Here is a 21,533-nt window from a genome sequence, read left to right as displayed (position 1 = left end):
AAACCACCCGGGATATTTCACTTACTTTGCCCAAAAGTTGAAGTTGTCCCAAAGCCGGTGCTGCCTCCGAATGGAGTTCCAAAGGATTTGTTAAACATTTTCAGGATGTATCAGGTTTTCTTCCTAGATCTGGAAAGCAGAATTCAGGTTTTATTGAAAGCTCACCCTGCAAACTCATTTTCCATCTCCCTCACTGCTGAGGGCAGCAATCCCATCAGAATCCTTCAGCACCAGCCCCATGGCACCGTGTGATTCCAAACTCTGCCACAACCCCAGGAGGGGCAAGGGCACCAACATTCCAGTGAAACCACAGCTAAGGAGGTGCCACTAAACATCAGTGTCCCTAAAATTAAGGTGTCACCCTTAATTATGTCTGGAGTTCCTGCCCATCTCAGCCTGTGCCCCGGATGCAGCGATCCCACATCAATCCAGGGGTTTCCAGGAATGGTTTTCCTGTTCCACTCTTTGCCAGCTGCTTCGAGCACGACAGAGGGGAATGCAGTGCACAGGGATTACGGGAATCCAGCCTCCCTCTGCTCCCCACTTCTGCCCTCCCCAGCAGTTCTGTTCCAGGGGAGTTTTACTGGGCCAGTTCCCTCTCCAGCTCCCACGGTTTATTCACAGCACGTTCCCTGCTGGCTCTCCCCAGCCTCCTCCCCAGCACAAACAGCTACAAACTCTGCTCCAGCTCTCTGAGTTTGTCAACAAACCCAGCACAATCCCCACAGCTCCTCGGGCACACCGGCAGGGAACTGTGGCATTTTTTCCTGCAGCTTCGCCACTGAAAGGCCCAGATTAGCCAAAAACATCCCAGATTAACAAAAAAAGCCAGTACTACCCCAAATAATGTTCAGATTACCACCAAAACAGCAGTACTAGCAACAAAAAAAAGCTAGGACTAGAAAAAACAAAATGCCATGCTGATCCAAAAAAAGCCATATTAGCAAGAAAAAGTCAAAGTTAAAAAAAGCCAGTATTATCCCCAAAAATGTCTTGTTAACCAAAAATAACGGGTGTAATGATCCATGAAAAGCCATATTAGCCAGAAGAAAATTACACTACTAACCAGAAAAAATATGCATTCTTAAAATAATGTCCCATTAACCAAAACAATGCTAGTATTACCCACCCTCCCTCCAAATTCAGCAGGAAATGCAGGAATTCCCCAACATTCCCAGGTACCCCCTGGCAGCAATGGCCACACACAGCACTGCAGAATTAAGAACATCAGTAATTCAAGGATGGCCCACACCAGGAATATTCCCAAAGCCAACAATTCCTGTTAAAGCCATACTGCCCTTTAGGGACTGGGCACTGCCCAGCCCAGCCTGCCCCAGGGAAAGCTCTACATCCCTCTTTTCATCCTTGAAACTGAAGGGTTTGCTTCCCTAACACCAACAGTGCTTTCTGGGAATGGCCAAATCCAGAGCAGGAGCAGCCACAGCCATCCCTGCACAGCTGGAGACTAAATCAGCCCACAACAACCCGCCCCGCCCCACCCCACACCCCCCTGGCAGGAGAATTAAAAATCTGATTTTTAGTGTCACCTCCAACTACTCCAGCAGACACACAGCACAATTTTGGAGTGTTAAAGGTCTCCACACATTCACAGACAAATCCTTAGAGGCTTCATTTGTGACAGGAAGAGGAATTTCAGTGAAAGGATCCTGGTAAAAGCCAGGAAAAGCTGCCTTGACAAACTCTCAGAGCTCCCCAAGCTGAGAGGAGCTCGTGGGAGAGCTCCTCTGGCACAGGGTAACACTGCACCCTGAGCCCTCCTCACCTTCTCCCATGGGATCCCTGGGGCTGGAAAAGCCCTCCCAGCCAAGGAGTCCCAGCTGTGCCCATGCCCACCTTGTCCCCAGCCCAGAGCACTCAGTGCCACCTCCAGGGGACACCTGCAGGGATGGGCACTCCAAAGCTCCCTGGGCAGCCCCTGCCAGGGCCTGAGCACCCTTTCCATGGGGAAATTGCTGCTGCTGTCCAAGCTGACCTGTCAGGGAGCTGAGAGAGTGGAAAAGTCCACCCTGCACATCCTTTACTCCAGACTGATCCCCCCACCTCCCTCTCCACCAGGACCTGCTCCCAAACACACCTCTCCATTCCTGTGGAATATTTTCAACCATCTCCCCTTGTCCCAGTGCAAGTCTCCCTTTCAGGCCAGATAAAAATCACCTGCACTTTCCAGCTGTCCGGTGTTGTGACTCTCAGCCTTATCTGCAAACTCACAAGCCACTCATTTTCTGTGGTTCCTCTTTTCTAAGTCACTGCTCTCACATCCTCCTGAAATCACTAAACGCCAAACTCTACCTAAGAAGAGAACTAAAAAATCATTTTCTAAGAAAAAGCATGTTATGGAAATATTTCCACCTCCCCCAGCATGAATTTTGTTCTACTTCAAAGCCACCCCTCCTTCCCTGCACCTCAAAACCTGTGTCCACTTCTGCTCCTGCAGGACAGACCTGGAGGGGCTGGAGCATGTCCAGGGCAGGGAGCTGGGAAGGGGCTGGAGAATCCCTGAGGGAGCTGGGAAGGGGCTGGAGAATTCCTGAGGGAGCTGGGAAGGGGCTGAGCCTGGAGAAAAGGAGGCTCAGGGGGACCTTGTGGCTCTGCACAGCTCCTGCCAGGAGGGGACAGCCGGGGGGTCGGGCTCTGCTCCAGGGAACAGGGACAGGAGGAGAGGGAACGGCCCCAGGCTGGGCCAGGGCAGGCTCAGCTGGGACAGCAGCAGCAATTTCCCCATGGAAAGGGGGCTCAGGCCCTGGCAGGGGCTGCCCAGGGAGCTTTGGAGTGCCCATCCCTGCAGGTGTCCCCTGGAGGTGGCACTGAGTGCTCTGGGCTGGGGACAAGGTGGGCATGGGCACAGCTGGGACTCCCTGGGCTGGGAGGGCTTTTCCAGCCCCAGGATTTGGGAATTCTGTGAACTCAGAAGCTGGACCAGAATTAGCAAAACTCGTGGGTTTTACACAACATCCATCTCCCACTCCCTGCAGCCCCAGCTGAGGAGGGACCCTTGCGGCAAAAGGCTCTGATTGAAGTTTAACAGCAACACCACACAATCTCCCTAAAACCACCCAAGGAAACTCACGTCATCGACACAACTTCCAGTCACATGTAAGCAACCTAACTTTAAACTACAGCTTATTAACACGACAGTAAATAACTCCCGGCCCCGGAGACAGCCGGGCCGTTACCCGCATCCAGCGCCGCGAATCCCGCGTGGAAAACACCCGGAATCTCCAACTGGACCTGCACCGGGACGGCCAAAAAATCCCCAAAAGCGGGCAGGTATTCCGGAGATAACTGGGGCCGGGCCACCGACAAATCCCACCCGCTCTCGGCCTTCCCGCCTCCCTCCGGCCCTTCCTCCGTCCCGGGGCCTCCCCCTCCGCGACCACCCGGTCTCCCGGCACAAAAGGCCTGGCAGCGGCGCCGCAGCCACGCCGGGAGCGCAGGGCGGCCGGGCCCGGTGCTCACCGCAGGTGCCGGGCAGGGCGGTCGGGTCGGGCCCGCGGTGCCGCCGCGGGTGCGGGAGCGGCGCTCGGAGCGGCCGGGCCGGGCCGGTGCCGGTGTGGGAGCGGCGCTCGGAGCGGCCGGGCCGGGTCAGGCCGGGCCCGGTGTGGGAGCGGCGCTCGGAGCGGCCGGGCCGGGCCGGGCCCGCGGTGCCGGTGTGGGAGCGGCGCTCGGAGCGGCCGGGCCGGGCCGGGCCGGGTCGGGCCCGGTGTGGGAGCGGCGCTCGGAGCGGCCGGGCCGGGTCGGGCCCGGTGCGGGAGCGGCGCTCGGAGCGGCCGGGCCGGGCCGGGCCGGGTCGGGCCCGGTGCGGGAGCGGCGCTCGGAGCGGCCGGGCCGGGCCGGGCCGGGTCGGGCCCGCGGTGCCGGTGTGGGAGCGGCGCTCGGAGCGGCCGGGCCGGGCCGGGCCGGGTCGGGCCCGGTGTGGGAGCGGCGCTCGGAGCGGCCGGGCCGGGCCGGGCCGGGTCGGGCCCGCGGTGCCGCCGCCGCCTCACGGGGCCGCAGCTGCGTCACAGCCCGCGCGCGCACTCCCGGCCTGCCCCGCGCGCCGCCTCGGCCCCGCCCCGCCCGCCGCGCTGCCGCCTCCCATTGGCCGCGCGTCCCCCCGCTCGCTCCCTGAGCTCAGCGCTGATTGGGCGAAGGGGCGCCGCGCACTGAGCGCCCATTGGCCGAACGGGCGGAGGGGGCGGGGCTTGGCGCCGCGGAAGGGTCCAGAACGGCCCGAGTCGCGGCACCACCCCGACATCCGGGGCGTTGGGGAGGGGGCGGGACTTCTGCCGCGAGGACCAATCGCGTGTGGCGGCGCGCGGGCGCTGGGCCCCGCCTCTTAAAGGGGCCGCAGCGGGGTTGGGGGGGGGAGAGGAAGAGGTGGGAGAAAGGGAGGAAGAGGAGGAGGCGGAAAAGGAGGAAGAGGAGGAAAAGGAGGAGGAGGAGGAGGAGGAGGAGGCGTGGTGGCGCTGCCGGCCGGGCCATGGGGCGGCGGCAGGGCGGCTGAGCGGTGAGCGGGGTTTGGGGAGGGGTCCCAGGGAGGATGAGGGGCGCCCTGAGGGGTCGCTCAGTGCCCGCCGGGGGCTGCTGAGGCGGGGGGCGCGAGCTGGGATCGGCCCCGGCCTGGTGATCCCTGCGGGCTGAGGGGATCCCATGGTCTGTTCTGGGCTCTGCCGGCTCAGAGGTGCCGGTCCCCGCGGTCCCCGCCTGGCGAGCCCCGGCTTCGGGCGTGTGGGGGGCCTGTGCTGCCGGGGTCCTGCAGCCGGGCTGTGGGGTCAGGGAAGGTCCTGGGCTGGAGGGATCCACCGTGATCACTGATCCGGACCCACAGGGGTCATTGATCCATTGATCCAGACCCACCGGGATCATTGATCCAGACCCACCGGGATCATTGATCCATTGATCCAGACCCACAGGGATCATTGATCCAGACCCACCGGGATCACTGATCCAGACCCACCGGGATCACTGATCCAGACCCACAGGGATCATTGATCCAGACCCACCGGGATCATTGATCCACACCCACCGGGATCATTGATCCAGACCCACAGGGATCATTGATCCAGACCCCCAGGGATCATTGATCCAGACCCACCGGGATCACTGATCCAGACCCACCGGGATCACTGATCCATTGATCCAGACCCACCGGGATCATTGATCCAGACCCACCGGGATCACTGATCCAGACCCACAGGGATCACTGATCCAGATCCAGAGGCATCATTGATCCAGACCCAGAGGGATCACTGATCCAGACCCACAGGGATCATTGATCCAGACCCCACCAGCCCCACCCTGGGCACCCCTGGCAGCGCTGGCCAAAGGCTCCTGCAGCTCTGGCAGCCTCGGGGCAGTGCCCATTCCCTGGGCAGTGCCAGCACCTCTGGGGAAGAACCTTTCCCTAAAACCCAACCTAACCCTGCCCTGGCCCAGCCCCTGGCAGAGCTGCCCGTGCAGGGCCGGGGGAGCCGGGCTGTGCTGGAGGAGCCGCGGCTCCGGCAGGACTGACAGCACTGGCCCAGCTGTGTCAGCGCTGCCCCAGCACAGGGAATGGTCTGGATGGATGCCACGGGACAGGGTTCACGTGCCCTTCCTGCCAGATCCCTCTGGAGGGCTGCAGGGAACAGCCCTGCCCTGCTGTGCCCTGCTCTGCCCTGCCCTGCCCTGCTCTGCCCTGCCCTGCTCTGCTCTGCCCTGCTCTGCTCTGCTCTTTGTTGTCCGTGAGTCTCGAGGTGCTTGTGTCCCCACAATGGGATCTTCTTTAGGTGCCCATCCTGCAGCTGCGGTGCCACATGAGGTGTGGGGGGCTGAGCTGTGTGTCTGTGGGGTCACTCAGGAGGTGAGGGGCTGAGCTGTGTGTCTGTGGGGTCACTCGGGGTGTGGGGGGCTGATCTGTGTGTCTGTGGGGTCACTCAGGAGGTGAGGGGCTGAGCTGTGTGTCTGTGGGGTCACTCGGGGTGTGAGGGGCTGAGCTGTGTGTCTGTGGGGTCACTCGGGGTGTGAAGGGCTGAGCTCTGTGTCTGTGGGTTCACTCGGGGTGTGGGGGGCTGAGCTGTGTGTCTGTGGGGTCACTCAGACTGTGAGGGGCTGAGCTGTGTGGAGTCCGTGCCCCGGGCTGTATGGGGCTGGACGGAATCCCCGAGTTTCCAAAAGCCCCCAGGGTCATGGAGCCCAGCCTGTGAGTGATCCCCACTTGTCACCCTGCCCAGAGCAGCACAGAGCACCCCGTCATGCATCTCTTTGTTCATTTCCAGGTTTCCAGGATGCTGCAGGTCCCGCTGCCGCTGGATCGGGACGGGATCCTGTTCCGGCTGCGTTTCACCACGCTGGCCCTCGGGACCGTGTTCTGCCCCCTCTTTGGGTTCCTCTTCTGTGTCATCTGGTCTCTGCTCTTCAACTTCCGAGAGACGACTGCGACCCACTGTGGGGTGAGAGACTCTGGGGAAAACCCATATTCCTGGGGGGTACAGAGCTCCTGTGTCCTCCTGGGCTCCTCTCCCTCCTCCTGGGCTCCTATCCACATTCTGCATTCCTCTCTCCTGTCTCCTTCTGGGCTCCTCTCTTGGGCTTTCCCACCACAAGTGTTACAGAGCCCAGAACAAGCTGCACTGTTTCCTTGTGGTGCCTCAGGACTGGCAGCAGCAGGTTTGGCTCTCTGCTGGGACTGTAGGCACTTCAGACTGGTCAGGCTGGTGTCTGGACTGGGCACGCTGGGGGTCATTGCAGTGAGGAATAAATGTGGGGAAGCTGAAGGGAAATATAATATCCTGGGGAGGGGTTGGTCCAGAGCTGCTGCCCCCAGGTCTGCTGGAGTTCAGAGGAGCCACAGGTGTCTGGGGAGGGAGGGCCTGGCACTCCACGTGGGATGGAATTGGGCTCAGGGCTTTCAGGCTGCTGGACAAGCAGCAGGACACGAGCTGGGAATGGAGGGCAGGAGTCATCTCACAGCAGCAGGAGAGCTTTAGCAGGGCCTGGAGTGCCAGGAAAGGGACAATGGCTCCCACGGCCAGAGGGCAGGGCTGGATGGGAGATTGGGAATTGGGAATTGTTCCCTGGCAGGGTGGGCAGGGCTGGGATGGAATTCCCAGAGCAGCTGTGGCTGCCCCTGGATCCCTGGCAGTGCCCAAGGCCAGGCTGGACACTGGGGCTGGAGCAGCCTGGGACAGTGGGAGGTGTCCCTGGGCCTTAAGGTCCTTCCAGCCAAAACCATTCTGGGATTCTATGGACAATCAAGAGTGTAAAAGTGAGAAACTTTAGCAGGGCCCCCAGCACCCCAGGACTGCCCCAGCAGCGCTGTGGGGTCCATGACCTATAGGACGGACCAGGGCACTGCCAGGATACATTCCCTGGCTTTGGGACCAGGAGTAAGCTCATTCAGATTTAAAAAAGCACAGTTTCAGTGTCTGGGGAGGCCGAGTGCCAGGCTGTGCCGTGTGCCTCTCCCCACGAGCCCGTGTCCTGCAGGTGCCCAACTACCTGCCGTCCATCAGCGCGGCCATCGGGGGCGAGACCCCGCAGCGCTACGTGTGGCGCCTGTGCATCGGCCTGCACTCGGCCCCGCGCGTCCTCGTGGCCGTGGCCTACTGGAACCACTACCAGAGCTGCCACTGCCCCCACCCCCGCTACCTGCGCCTGTGCCACCTCACCCTGCTGCTCAACCTGCTCGAGAACTTCGCCCTCCTCATCCTCACCTACGTCTCCTCCACTGAAAACTATGGTAGGTGTCGCCCCCCGCCCTGCTGAGCCCTGCCTTGGGCCACTGCTGTGCAGGGAGGCAGTTTGGAGAGAAAAAACTGTTATAAACCCCCAGAAAGTCCATTAAAGTTAGTAGTTACAGAGGAATGAAGTGTGCATAGCATGCAGACTGCCATGCTCCTCCCACAGTTCTTGGTTGCTGGTGCTTGGTTGAAGTTCAGGCTGGGGATGGAGCCTGGACCAGGCCTGGGCACTTGGTTCCAGCCGTGTGCTGAGGCCTGATCCAGGGCTAAGGGCAGGTGAGCAAGGTGGGTCAGAGCTCATCCTGCTTCCCCTCCATCCCCACAGCAGGGCTGGGCCCTGAGCGGGCTCTGCTCCAGAAGCCTTCACATACCCTCCCCAGGAATTTCTGGGGAAAATTTCATAGAATCAGAGAATGCCACACTGGTTTGGGCTGGGAGAGACCTCAAATCCCACCCAGTGCCACCCCTGCTATGGCAGGGACACCTCCCACTGTCCCAGGCTGCTCCAGCCCCAGTGTCCAACCTGGCCTTGGGCACTGCCAGGGATCCAGGGGAATCTGGGAATTCCATCCCAGCCCTGCCCACCCTGCCAGGGAACAATTCCCAATTCCCAATCTCCCACCCAGCCCTGCCCTCTGGCAGTGGGAGCCATTCCCTGGCTCCTGTCCCTCCATCCCTGTCCCCAGTCCCTCTGCAGTTCTCCTGGAGCCCCTTCAGGCCCTGGCAGGGCTCTGAGCTCTCCCTGGAGCTTCTCCTCTCCAGGGGAGCCCCCCCAGCTCTGCCAGCCTGGCTCCAGAGCAGAGGGACTCCAGCCCTCTAGTAGTTCCTGGAAACAGAATCAGAGTTTTTCAGGTTAAATCCATGTGTCCAAAATCTGGCCACAGCATGCTGAGAAATTCTCTTCCCCCACATGGTCTCATCTCAGAAGAACGTAAGTGGCAGTGCTGATCTCCAGCTGCTGTTTCATCCTAAGATCTGGAGGAGGCACCCGGGGTTAACTGGAGAGCACTGAGATGCAGGAGCCAGCACGGTGGTGCTGTTGCAGTGGGAACAAACCCCGTGCTGGATGTGTCAGCAGGACCGTAGTGTGTTGGCTTTCCCTGCACAGCGGGTGGTGATGATGGATATTGTGTCCAGCTGTGGGCTAGAGAGGGACTTTGAACAAAGAATGGAGTGGCAGGACAAGGGGAATGGCTTCCCACTGCCAGAGGGCAGGGCTGGATGGGAGATTGGGAATTGGGAATTGTTCCCTGGCAGGGTGGGCAGGGCTGGGATGGAATTCCCAGATTCCCCTGGATCCCTGGCAGTGCCCAAGGCCAGGCTGGACACTGGGGCTGGAGCAGCCTGGGACAGTGGGAGGTGTCCCTGCCATGGCAGGGTTTGGGATGGAAAGGTTTTTAAGGTCCCTCCCAACCCAAACTGTTCTGGGATTCAGGGCTATGATGCTTTGAACAGAGTCCTGGAATCTCCCTCAGCCTTTGGGGTGAGGATTGTCCATGGTGGAGCCCAGTGCCTGGGATGGCAGGACAGGAACCTCCTGCTGATGGAGGTCTGTGTCTGGGACCTGTCCCTGCCCAGCTCACCCTCCTTGTCTCGTGCCAGCATTCCCTGTCCCCTTGGCGAGGTGTCCCAGTGCCCGCCTCATGGCAGGGTCTGCAGCCTGGCCTGCCCCAGAGCCTTCTCCAGCTTGTCCAGGCCAGGGCCCTGCCCTTGGCAATCCGGGTGCTGCTTTGGGGTTTGGCTAGCTGGGCCAGCCTGGCCTGGCCCGGTGCAGAGCCCTGGGAGCTGAGGCTGACCCACTTCCTGGGATCCTCAGCCCAGACTAATCCCCAGCCCTGGGGAAAGTGTCAGCCCTGAGCTGCCATGCTCAGGTTAATCATCCCCGTCTGACCTCTCCCACCTGCTGGCACCTCACTCCTCACACGCTTCCCTTCCCCTGGCATGGAGAGGGCAAATGGGGACAGTCATTCCTGCTCTTCAGGTGGTTGGGAATTCAGCCTGAGGCTCAGCTTCTGGAGGCAGGGCTGGGGACTTCTTTTCACAGCAGCACTTGGAAAATCTCTCACCTGAAGGTGCAGGCGTGTGTGAGGTTTGGGGTTTCTGGAACAGCTCTGGCTTAGCCTTGCTCCAGCTGCTTTCCCAGCCTCATCCTGTACCTGGGCTAGTCCAGGTGTGCACAAGGCAACCTCAGTGCTGCAGATGAAGCTGCTGATGCTCCTAATGGGCAGGTAGGTAATACAGGGGGCCAGAAGATGGATTTTGGAGTGGCTCACTCTGCAACCCCTGCCCATGCCTCAGTTTCCCCTTCCCTAGAACAACAGTGGCCGCTGCTCTCAAGGGTCCCTGAGTTTACAGCCATGTGAAGTGATGGTCCCAGAGCACAGAAACACCCTCCAGGCCCTTTGGGATGAGTCTTCCAGCAGTTTTATCCCCTTCCAGGGGACCCTGAGGCAGCACAAGCAGGTTATGGAGCTGTGCTGGGCCTGTCTCCTGCCAAGACCCCACTGGAGTCCCAGCATCACCGGGATGCTGGGGCTCCCAGCAGAGTTCCTGGCTTGGACTGAACAGGAAACCTGTTGTTTGTCAATCCAGCAATCCACGAAAATGCCTTCATCATGTTCATCACGTCGGCCCTGGGCCACATGCTGCTCACCTGCATCCTCTGGAGAATGACTAAGAAACACACAGTAAGTCCCGAGGTACAGACACTTTCTTTTCTTCTCTCTCTGCTGGGAGCTGGGAGGGGAATCTGGGGCCATGCTGGGAGCTGGGAAGAGCTCTGGGCTGGCACTGAAGGGCTTTGGCTGTCCTTGCCTGTGAAATAACCCTGAGCAGGTGCTAGAGGAGCCAGCAGCAGCAGGTGAAACAGAAGAAGTCAACAAAATCCATCTACCAAAACAAAATGGGAAGGAAGCTTTTATTTCCTATTTTCTGGTTTGGGTGGGACGGGACCTTAAAGCCCACCTAGTGCCACCCCAGCCATGGCAGGGACACCTCCCACTGTCCCAGGCTGCTCCAGCCCCAGTGTCCAGCCTGGCCTGGGACACTGCCAGGGATCCAGGGGCAGCCCCAGCTGCTCTGGGCACCTGTGCCAGGGCTGCCCACCCTGCCAGGGATGGATTTCCTACCAATGTCTGATTAAGTTTTCATTGAGAGATCATATTGGAAAGCACCTAGCATCCCTGTGGACTGGGATTGCTCATCCCTTCTCCATGCCTGTTCCTAAGCTGAAGTTGGCTTCCCTGTGCTGGGAATTGCCGATCCTGCAAGCTGGGAGCAGCAGGCAGCAGGAGTTGTTCTCCCTTTGCTCCAGAGTGACTGTGAGCAGGCTGGCTCTGGCTCCTTTTCTGGGGAAGGGTCAGGGGTTTAGGGGCTGGCTGTGGGGGCAGTGGGCCTGGTGGAGGATCCAGCCAGGGGCTCCTGGCCCCATTGCCTGGATGCAGCTTCTGTGCTGTGCTGCTTTGTGGTGTGAGTCCTGGGCCTCAGGCAGGACATCCCGGTTTGTCCTGGATTGTGGGCAGGGTATCCAGGTTTGTCCTGGATTGTGGGCAGGACAGCCAGGTTTGTCCTGGATTGTGGGCAGGATATCCAGGTTTGTCCTGGATTGTGGGCAGGACATCCAGGTTTGTCCTGGATTGTGGGCAGGATATCCAGTTTGAGGCTGTGTGGGACCTGCTTCTGTGCCCATGTGGATCCTGCATGCTTGCCTTCACCTGTGGGTCTGGACTGCCTGGATCTCTCTATCCTTTCCCCTGGGATACTTCTCCCCAGCTGATCCTAGTCATGGTCCCAGTGTTCGATGGGGAGGGGTCCTGGGTCTGTGTTGCCCCAGGAAGGTGGCAGTTTGCAGAGCAGAGCCCTTGGGAGGTGTGTGCTTGTGTCCCAGGCTGAGAGGCTGCCAAGGGCTGGACAAGCCTCTCCCAAGGGATTGTGAGAGTGCTGCAGGGTGGGCACTATGCCAGGGTCTGTGTTCCAGCAGGATGAGTGCTGGGGGCTCAGCTCCTCATTCCCAGCAGGATGAGCGCTGGGGGGCTCAGCTCCTCAGTCCCAGCAGGATGAGTGCTGGGGGGCTCAGCTCCTCAGTCCCAGCAGGATGAGTGCTGGGGGGCTCAGCCCTGCATTCCCAGCAGGATGAGTGCTGGGGGCTCAGCCCTGCATTCCCAGCAGGATGAGTGCTGGGGGGCTCAGCTCCTCAGTCCCAGCAGGATGAGTGCTGGGGGGCTCAGCCCTGCATTCCCAGCAGGATGAGTGCTGGGGGGCTCAGCTCTGCATTCCCAGCAGGATGAGTGCTGGGGGGCTCAGCTCCTCATTCCCAGCAGGATGAGTGCTGGGGGGCTCAGCTCCTCAGTCCCAGCAGGATGAGTGCTGGGGGGCTCAGCCCTGCATTCCCAGCAGGATGAGTGCTGGGGGGCTCATCCCTGCATTCCCAGCAGGATGAGTGCTGGTGGGCTCAGCTCTGCATTCCCAGCAGGATGAGTGCTGGGGGGCTCAGCTCCTCAGTCCCAGCAGGATGAGTGCTGGGGGGCTCAGCCCTGCATTCCCAGCAGGATGAGTGCTGGGGGGCTCAGCTCTGCAGTCCCAGCAGGATGAGTGCTGGGGGGCTCAGCTCTGCATTCCCAGCAGGATGAGTGCTGGGGGGCTCAGCCCTGCAGTCCCAGCAGGATGAGTGCTGGGGGGCTCAGCTGTGCATTCCCAGCAGGATGAGTGCTGGGGGGCTCAGCTCCTCAGTCCCAGCAGGATGAGTGCTGGGGGGCTCAGCTCTGCATCCCCAGCAGGATGAGTGCTGGGGGGCTCAGCTCCTCAGTCCCAGCAGGATGAGTGCTGGGGGGCTCAGCTCTGCAGTCCCAGCAGGATGAGTGCTGGGGGGCTCAGCTCTGCATTCCCAGCAGGATGAGTGCTGGAGGGCTCAGCCCTGCATTCCCAGCAGGATGAGTGCTGGGGGGCTCAGCTCTGCATTCCCAGCAGGATGAGTGCTGGGGGGCTCAGCTGTGCATTCCCAGCAGTGTCAGTGCTGGGGGGCTCAGCCCTGCATTCCCAGCAGGATGAGTGCTGGAGGGCTCAGCTCTGCATTCCCAGCAGGATGAGTGCTGGGGGGCTCAGCCCTGCATTCCCAGCAGGATGAGTGCTGGGGGGCTCAGCTCTGCAGTCCCAGCAGGATGAGTGCTGGGGGGCTCAGCCCTGCATTCCCAGCAGGATGAGTGCTGGGGGGCTCAGCTCCTCAGTCCCAGCAGGATGAGTGCTGGGGGGCTCAGCCCTGCATTCCCAGCAGGATGAGTGCTGGGGGGCTCAGCTCCTCATTCCCAGCAGGATGAGTGCTGGGGGGCTCAGCTCCTCAGTCCCAGCAGGATGAGTGCTGGGGGCCTCAGCCCTGCAGTCCTGGAGCGGCTCCTTCTCTGTCACTGCTGCTTATCCTCCTCTTCCGCCAATTCACAGAGCCTGTCGCTGCTGCCTGACTCCAGAGGCCTGGAAATGAAGCTTCCAGCAGCTGTTTGGCTGTAAGGCTCCTTAGGAAAGGGACTTGTGGGGATGCTGAGAGTCTCCTCGCTCAGTAGGAAGTGATCTGTTCTCTCTGCTGATATGGGAATAGTGGGAGCTCTCAGTCATTCCCTGGCAGCTTTCCCACAGCTTCCTTTATTTCTGTCATATTGTTTTGGCTTCTTGTTTTTCTGGGCGAGACCTCCAAGGCCCCAGATCTCCTCCCCTGCCACATCACCCACTGGGGCTGGTTCATCTCCCCTGCAAAAGGCAGGGGTGAGGCATCCCAGATCCTGGGCTCAGCTTTAGGCCTCTCAGGGCAGGAGAGCCTTTGGGGGGCTGGAGCATGTCCAGGGAGGGGAATGGAGCTGCAGAAGGGGCTGAAGGAGCTCAGCCCGGAGAACAGGAGGCTCAGGGGGGACCCTGGGGCTCTGCACAACTCCCTGACAGGAGGGGACAGCCGGGGGGGTCGGGCTCTGCTCCAGGGAACAGGAAGAATCAGCCTCAAATTGTGCCAGGAGGGATTCACACTGGATATTAGGGAAATTCCTTTCTAGGCAGGGCTGTCCAGCCCTGGCACAGGGGTGGAGTCCCCATCCCTGGAGGGATTTTACAGCTGTGTGGATGTGACACTTGGGGACATGGGTTAATGGTGGCCTTGGCACTGCTGGGGAGCAGTTGCACTCAGAGGGATTTTCCAGCCTCCTTGGTTTCTGTGACTCTGCCCAAGAACTGGAGGAATCTGCACATCTGTGAGGGGAAGGGCAGGGAACGTGGTGACACCTCGGCTGACATGCCACCGCCTGGCACAGTGCCACCACCGGCTTCTTCCTTCCATCCTGGAACAGCCCTGCTGGTGGAGGGTGCCTGCTCCCCCCAAAGCTGGGGCTTTCCCCGAGGAGCCAGGAGCCCTCAGGGCCAGCCCTGACCTGAGGCCACCGTGGGTGCGGTGTCCCTGTGCCAGCTCTGCTGTCCCTGTGCCAGCTCTGCTGTCCCTGTGCCAGCTCCGCTGTCCCCGCCCGCTTCATGCGCACCCACAGGATGGAGCTGTGGCCCAGGGCACTGGGGTAGGGGAGGAGGAGGAAGAGGAAGGCGCTGCGGGGTGACACAGCTCCCAGACCGGCTGTGTCGGGGTGAGGAGGGCACAGTGCTTGTCACACCACCAGGCGTCACCTTTGGCTAAGGGACTTCTGGTCACCCTGCAGCTGCCGCGTCCCGTGTCCGGTGATGTGCGCTGGGCTCCTGCCACTAATCATTCCCAGGGATCCTCCGGGCTGAGCAGGGTCTCCTGGGGATTCTCCCATTCTCTGCCTGGATTCCGCAGGCTCCAAGCCCTCCCTGGCAGGCTTGGCACAGCTCCTGTGGCCCCCACGGCTTGCTGGGCTCGGCAGGGCAGGACAGCAGGAAGGGGAGGTGCCGCTGCCACATCCTTGCTGCGTCCAAGGGCTTGGGCAGTGCCAGTGAGCTGCCAGCCATGCTCGTGGGGCTGTTCTAGGCCAGGGCACAGCTGATCCCTCCGTGTGCATCACAGCACCTTGGGGACACACTCTGGCTCGGTTGGTGTCCCTTGTGGGGCCTCTGTTCACATTTGCTGCCCCCAGCCCTGGAGCTGGCGATGGCAGGAGGGGACAGGTGAGGGATGGCTGCGGTCCCATGGTGTTCTGTCCTTCCCTGCTCCTCAGCAGAGGGTCCCCACAGGGCTCAGGTTCTCCAGAACCAAACGTGGGACTATCTCCAGGACAAGCTCCATGTGGGGAGCTGGAAGGAGGAGGGAGCAGGGGGGCTGTGCCTTCCCCGCCCCACAGCTGGCACTGCTTGTAGTGCTGCTGGCAGGGGTGAAGCTCCCCAGGTCTGGCATTGTAGGAGGGACAGGAATTGGTCTTGCAAAAGCTTCTGGTCCGGCCGGGCTCCTGTTGCAACTGCTGTTCTGGGAGGGCAGGAAGGTGCAGAGGAACTGGTTTGTAATGGGGAAGTACGGGCGGTTTCCAGTTTCGAGGTGGCAAATGGTGAGAGAAAGGAAAATAAAGCTCTGTGGGAGGGGAGAAAAGAGAAAGCAAGAGAGAGAAAATGAGGGGAGGGGGCAAAGCAGAGGAGAGCGATTCTGTGGAAAGGGAAAGGCAGCCTGGGAGCCTTCAGCTGTGCTGATCTCTGCACCCTGTGCTTGGTGCTCGGCCATGGCGTGGCAGTGCCCACCTGGGCTGGCAGCTCTGCTGTTCCTGCCTGGCTGCTCGCCCTTAAAACCCTCCTTCCCCCAGCCTGAGCTGCAGAGCTGGGCGGTGGGGCACAGCCAGTTCACTTCTTGTTTGCAAACACACTTTCTCCTGCAGCTCAGGGTGGTGGCCCCAGCAGACACCGTGTGTGCATGTGGTGGGCACCGGGCTGCTGGCCCAGGCCCATCAGAGGGGGCCACAGAGATGCTTGGAGAGCTGGAGCCCCTCTGGAGCCAGGCTGGAGAGCTGGGAATGTTCAACCTGGAGAGGAGAAGCTCCAGGCAGAGCTCAGAGCCCTGCCAGGGCCTGAAGGGGCTCCAGGAGAGCTGCAGAGGGACTGGGGACAGGGATGGAGGGACAGGAGCCAGGGAATGGCTCCCACTGCCAGAGGGCAGGGCTGGGTGGGAGACTGGGAATTGGGAATTGTTCCCTGGCAGGGTGGGCAGGGCTGGGATGGAATTCCCAGATTCCCCTGGATCCCTGGCAGTGCCCAGGGCCAGGCTGGACACTGGGGCTGGAGCAGCCTGGGGCAGTGGGAGGTGTCCCTGCCATGGCAGGGGTGGCACTGGGGGGCTCTGAGGTCACTTCTAGTCCGTGCTGTGGCTAGTGGAGCTGGGTCCTGCTGTGCCACTGGTCCCTGGGCTGCATCCCACAATGTCTCAGTCCCCTGGCAGGGCACACAGCTGAGCCCAGCCCAGGCTGCGGCCACTGCAAAGGCACAGGAGCCTCTGGGGCACAGCCCCCTCTGTCCCCCTGAGCCCCTGGAGCTGGAGCAGGGTGGCTGAGCCGTGTCCCTGCCCAGCAGCGCCGTGTGAGCAGCAGGGACCACAAGCACCTTGGTGACCTCGCATGGTTTCACCCCAGCTCCTCGCGGCGCCCCTGGGAGCGCTGCCGGCGGCTCAGACAAGCCCTCTATAAATAGCCGAGCTCTGTGTGGGGCCCTTTGGCTCTGGGCTCTCTGCTCAGACCCGGAAACCTCGAGGGGAGCTGCGACTGGTGTGTGACACACAGCCCTGCAGGTGCCACTTGTGCCTCCGAAAGGGATGGTGGCTCCCGGGCAGAGCCAGTGGAGTGCAGAGGCAGCTCTTGCTGCTTGAGTTGAGATCACTGTCATCCCTGTCCCCGCCAGGCACTGGGGGCTGGGCACAGTCCTTCTCTCTGGAGGCAGCAGAAGAAGCAGGAGGCTCCTGTGCCTCCTTGCTGGTAGCTCACAGCAGCCACCTCAGCCCTCAGAGCAGCATTTGCAGGCCTTGGGGCTCCCCCAGGGTGGGGGAATGAGACCCCCAGTGCCTTCTGTGGGCTGGGAGCAGCATCCCAGAGCGTGTCCCTGGGCTGGGAGCAGCATCCCAGAGTGTGTCCCTGGGCTGGGAGCAGCATCCCAGAGTGTGTCCCTGGGCTGGCTGGGCTGGGAGCAGCATCCCAGAGTGTGTCCCAGGGCTGGGGGCAGCATCCCAGAGTGTGTCCCTGGGCTGGGAGCAGCATCCCAGAGTGTGTCCCTGGGCTGGTTTGGCTGGGAGCAGCATCCCAGAGTGTGTCCCTGGGCTGGCTGGGCTGGGAGCAGCATCCCAGAGTGTGTCCTTGGGCTGGCTGGGCTGGGAGCAGCATCCCAGAGTGTGTCCAGCCTCCTGCTCCTGATCACCTTCGCCTGCTGGGGATCGTGCCTCAGATCTGGGCTGCCAGCTGGGCACTAAATATAATTCCCCTGTGCTTTTCTGGCCAGACACACATGCAGCCACGTTGGCTGGGGTGGCTGTGTGGCACTGGGGGGTTGCAGGGGCTGTGGGTGCCCTGGTCTGTGTTGCCAGGAGGAAGTTGGCAGCCCCAGCTGTGCCAGTGCAGCAGCCCCAGACAGGCCACAGGGGAGCCTGGCACCAGCTCAGCTGGGAGCACCCCGTCCTTGGGATTTTCTAATTCCCCTTTTTCCTCACAGGCAGCCAGAGTTTGGTGGCTTCTTGCCAAGGTGCTTGGAGCTGCCAGCTCCTCTCCAGGGCTCTGACCTGGGGGTTCCTGTCCTGTCCAGACAGAGCAATCCCAATTCTCCCAGTCTTTCCTCACAGCGGAGCTACTCAATCCCTCTAATCTTGGTGCCCTCCTCTGGCCACCGTGCGGCTCCCTGGGATGTCCCCAAGTGCAGGATCCCCACAAAGTTGGGGCCGTGGGAAGCAGGGAGAGTGCCTGGCACTGCCTGAGCCCTGAGCAGGGCAGTGGGTCCAGCCCACACCGGTGAGGGGACGGGCAGCTCCTCCATCCAGCAGCTCCTGGAGCTCCCACCGTGCTGCCCGAAGGGTGGGCTGGCCCTGTCCCCTGTCCCCTGCTGCTGCAGCAGGGCAGGGTGCCACTGCAGCCCCCACGTCCCACGGGGTCCACATGCACCCCGGTCCCCCTGCTGTGCCTGGGCACCTTCCCCGAGGTGCCACCTTCCAAACCAGCTCTGCTCAGCATCGTGGCATGTCACCCGGTGCCACCTCCTGGGGACCGTGCCCTGTGATCCCCTGGCACTGGGCTGAGCCAGCTGTGCCCTGGAATTAGGGATTAACGCCTAATTATCCGTGTGATAATCCTCGGCCCAGACCGGGAGAGGGGGAGCTCAGAGGGCACGCAGAGGTGCGCGGTCGCTGTGGTGACCCGGGGTGGCTCCTGCAGGGCCATCTCAGGGTCCTGCAGCAGGACAGGGCTCTGGAGCGGGATGTCCCGAGCCGGTCCGTGCCTGCGTGCGGGTCCCGGGGCCCGGCGGGGCGGTGTGGGTGCGGCGGGGCTCGGGGCAGCCGTTTGCCGTGGGAGCGCGGTGACAGCGCGGTGACAGCGCGGTGACAGCGGCTGCTGCGAGCCGCTTTTCCGGTGTGAAACTCGGCTCCGAGCCCGGCTCGGGCTGTGTGCCCCGGCTCGGGCTCCCGCCCCGGCTCGGGCTCCCTCCCCGGCTCGGGCTCCGCGCTCCCGGTGCTGCCGCCGCTCAGCTGCACCGGCCGCGGGGACCGGCAGGAAGGAGCAGCCCCGGCCCCGCGGGCACCCCCCTGTCCCCGCATGGTGAATGAAGTCCCCGCCAATCCGTCCTTCCTCTCTGGGTTTTCCACCCTGGCACGCATTGCGGGGGTAATGGAAAGTGTGATGGGGCAATTTAAATTTTCCTTATTATCAGTACTCCCTCAGAATGGAATCTTTGTCTCACGTGAAGCGTCAGGGCACGGGGAAATTCCCCTCCCACCTGTAACAGCCTGGGCTGTCTGTGGCATCCCCAGCCCCTCCTGTGGGGCTGTCACCCCTTGGGGCCCTCCTGCTCCAGGGCTCCCCTGTACCCCGCTGGGCTCCAGACAGGATTTGGGGTTCCTCTGCCCGCCAGGCTGTAGGATCCTTATCCATGACCACCCTCAGTGTGATGGGAGAAATAGAAGGAGGGAACTGGAGCTGGTACCTGCTGTGGCTACAGGGGGTCCCTGCACCCACAGCCCCAGCTTTGGGGTGCTGGGGAGTGGGCTGGGGAACCTATCGCAGGGGACAGGCCTGGCCCCTGGGTTGTCACAAAGGCTGAGCTCTGGGGGACAGAAGTGGTGAGCTGGGGATGTGAGGCTGCTGGCAGCATCCCCATGCTCTGCTCCTGCCCCATCAGAAGTGGGGCTGGGGGCAGGATGGGGCCCCTCCGGTGCCAGGGCGTGCTGGGTGAGCTCTCCAGCACAGCACCCGCCCTGGCTGCCACCCTTCATGTGGTTTCCTCCTCCCTGCTGCTGCTGTGGGTGAGGGAGGGCAACACCCGGTGAATTCCCTGTGCCCTGGGGCCACCTGCAGCCACCCGGGCCAGGGGATCTGCCTCTGGGAGAGCCTTGGCCCGTCCTCAAGGAGTTCCCTGAGCACCCCAGCACCACGGGCCCCATATTTGCTGGGACCCCGTGGCTCCATCACACCCTGCATCTCCCTGTAGGTGTGAGCCCTGTGTGCCCGGGGCACAGCCCTGCCCAAGCCACCCCTGGGGCTGGCCTGGGGGGCTCTGCACAAGGAGCCAGGGTGCAGAGACCCCCGGGCTGTGTGGGGCCAGGGCAGAGCTGCAGAGCTTCCCTGGGATGGGATGGGATGGGATGGGATGGGATGGGATGGGATGGGATGGGATGGGATGGGATGGGATGGGATGGGATGGGATGGCTGCTCTGGCATCACCCAGCCCTTGGTCTCTTCCAGGAGCGCAAGTCGTACAAGTGGAAGCAGCTGCTGTTCTTCTGCACCTTCATCACATTCGCGATCGCTGTGTGCGTTTACTTCCACCACAACTGGTACTGCAGCCCTGGAGGTGAGGGGGCTGCCGGGGAAGGGGCTGGCTGGTCACAGAATCACTGAATCACAGGATCGTTAAGGTTGGAAGAGATCCCTGGGATCAGCAAGTCCCAGCTGTGCCTGGTGCTCACCTTGTCCCCAGCCCAGAGCACTGAGTGCCACCTCCAGGCCTCCCTTGGACACCTCCAGGGATGGGCATTCCAAACCTCCCTGGGCAGCCTCTTCTAATGCCTGACCACCCCTTCTATGAAAAAATTCCTTCTGATGTCCAAGAATTCTTCCTGATGTCTGACATCCTCCTAATGTGATGCTTTGCCTTCCAAATCCCAGCCCAGGGAAGCTCCAGCCACACTTCTTCCCTGGTGGGGGTCAAGCCTCCCAGCCCCTGCTCTGCTGTCCCAAACAGGGGGCCCAGAGCCCCTCCCCAGCTCCCAGGGCAGGTGCAGCTGTGGGTCTCCTCACCTGCTGTGTTTCCTCCCCCAGTGTACACTGTCTTCGCCTTCCTGGAGTACCTGGTTGTCCTCTCCAACATGGCCTTCCACATGACTGCCTTCTGGGACTTCGGCAACAAGGAGCTGGTGGTGAGCTCGCTGCTGGAGGACAAGCACTTCTAGGGGCCCCGCTGCTGGGGGTCCCCTTCCCTGTCCTGCCGGGTGTTTGTGCTGCCAGGATCCTCCCGAGATCCCCGAGTGTCTGTCCCCAGCGGCACCCGCAGCGCTGCTCCGGCTCCAGGAGGGCAGCACAGAGGAGGAACAGCGGCCGGCAGCCTTTGCTTTGGAGAACGCTCCAGGGAGAGCAGGATGCTGCTCCCGGTACCAGGACATGGGGGTCCAGCCCTCTCCTGAGCTTTCTTGGCCTGGGGGGTCTCACAGTTCCTCCTGCAGGCTGGGGCTCTTGGGGCAAGTCCTCACAAAGGGCTGGTGGCCTTTTGGGCTGGTTTCAGGCACTGGTCTCTCACTGGACTGGGGCAGGGCCCTGGTCCCTCTGTGCCTGAGTGCCCGGGAGGGGAGTGGGAAGGTGCTGGGCCATGCAGGGACTGCCTGGAGCAGGGTGGGAGCACACAGGGCAGAGCAGGTGCTGGGAGCATCCACATCTCGCTCCTGCCTTTCCCAGAGCTCCCCCAGCAGCACAGGCTATTCCAGGGGTGCTGTGCCTGTTCCAACCCAGTCTGAGGAGGAAGGCTGAGTGTGCTGGTGCTGGAGGTCTTTGCCTCAGCGTCCCCATGGCTTCCCCTGTGCCGTGGGGCTGGAGCTGGGAACTGCTGGGGTTCAGCAGTGCCCCCAGTGTGCAGCTCTGGCTGCCAGGGCACAGGGGACATGGCTGGATGGCAGATGGGGGCTGACAGTGTCCCCAGGCTCCTCCTGCAATGCTGCTGGAAGGGGCACCTGGAACTGTCTTGATTTTGGGGAGGTCTGCACATGCCAGGGCTCGTCCCACCCCGGGCTTGGCCAGGAAGGACCGGTGTGGGTCCCTCCCTGCCCTTCACCTGAGCACAGCCACCACTGAGAGTCCCCTGGGACGTCCCAGTGCTCATCCCAGGGCTGGGCAGAGCCTCCTCCAGCAGGAGCTGCGGGGCCCTGGCAGAGCTGGGGCCAAGCTGGCTTCGAGCGGGTCCTGCCGCACGTGTCCATCGTCAGTGTCCCCATCCACGGGCTCCATCCGTGTCCCTGCATGCGTGTGACACGCTGCCCCCACAGCGCCTTGGCTTTGAGGTGGAAATAAAGCACGAAGTATTTTTGTGAGCTCTCAGCAGCCTCCACAGCATTTCCACCTGGCCCAGCCTGGCATGGCCTGGACAGCCAGCAGGTCCAGACCAGCACCACGGGCAGGGTGGGGCTGGAATGGCGTGCAGGACATGGAGCCTGGG

At 61.8% G+C, this 21,533-nt stretch overlaps 2 protein-coding genes across 5 annotated transcripts in view; one reads left to right on the top strand and one right to left on the bottom strand.

Moving 5' to 3' along the window:
- NUP98 (nucleoporin 98 and 96 precursor) overlaps nt 1–4,041 on the bottom strand; it is a 34,935-nt gene extending 30,894 nt beyond the window's left edge. Inside the window, exons 1-2 of one of the 3 annotated variants that reach the window (XM_030284675.4) lie at nt 3,478–4,041; nt 26–129 (exon numbers count right to left, since the gene is read on the bottom strand). In XM_030284675.4, the coding sequence (XP_030140535.4) occupies nt 26–98 (73 nt within the window). In that variant the 5' untranslated portion in view covers nt 99–129; nt 3,478–4,041. Of the gene's footprint in view, nt 1–25; nt 130–2,175; nt 2,466–3,194; nt 3,371–3,477 lie in introns of those variants that run through there. The other 2 variants (XM_072936340.1, XM_032751637.3) reach the window with 2 other exon arrangements.
- A 345-nt stretch (nt 4,042–4,386) lies between these two features.
- On the top strand, nt 4,387–21,415 carry PGAP2 (post-GPI attachment to proteins 2). Of its 2 annotated transcripts, none has more exons than XM_030284722.4 (6): nt 4,387–4,507; nt 6,258–6,431; nt 7,468–7,720; nt 10,314–10,408; nt 19,574–19,682; nt 20,150–21,415. In XM_030284722.4, the coding sequence occupies exons 2-6, from the start codon at nt 6,267–6,269 to the stop codon at nt 20,278–20,280; spliced, it is 753 nt and encodes a 250-aa protein (XP_030140582.4). In that variant the 5' UTR covers nt 4,387–4,507; nt 6,258–6,266; the 3' UTR covers nt 20,281–21,415. The 2 variants fall into 2 exon arrangements, with proteins under 2 accessions (XP_030140582.4, XP_030140572.4); XM_030284712.4 differs by having other exon boundaries at nt 10,314–10,420.
- The last annotated feature ends 118 nt before the right edge of the window (nt 21,416–21,533 follow it).

This window comes from Taeniopygia guttata, chromosome 1 (genome assembly GCF_048771995.1).
Source record: "Taeniopygia guttata chromosome 1, bTaeGut7.mat, whole genome shotgun sequence".
NCBI classification, from domain to species: Eukaryota; Metazoa; Chordata; class Aves; order Passeriformes; family Estrildidae; genus Taeniopygia; species Taeniopygia guttata.
Note: the sequence above shows the minus strand (reverse complement) of the source record. Positions and strands in the feature narration are given on the sequence as shown.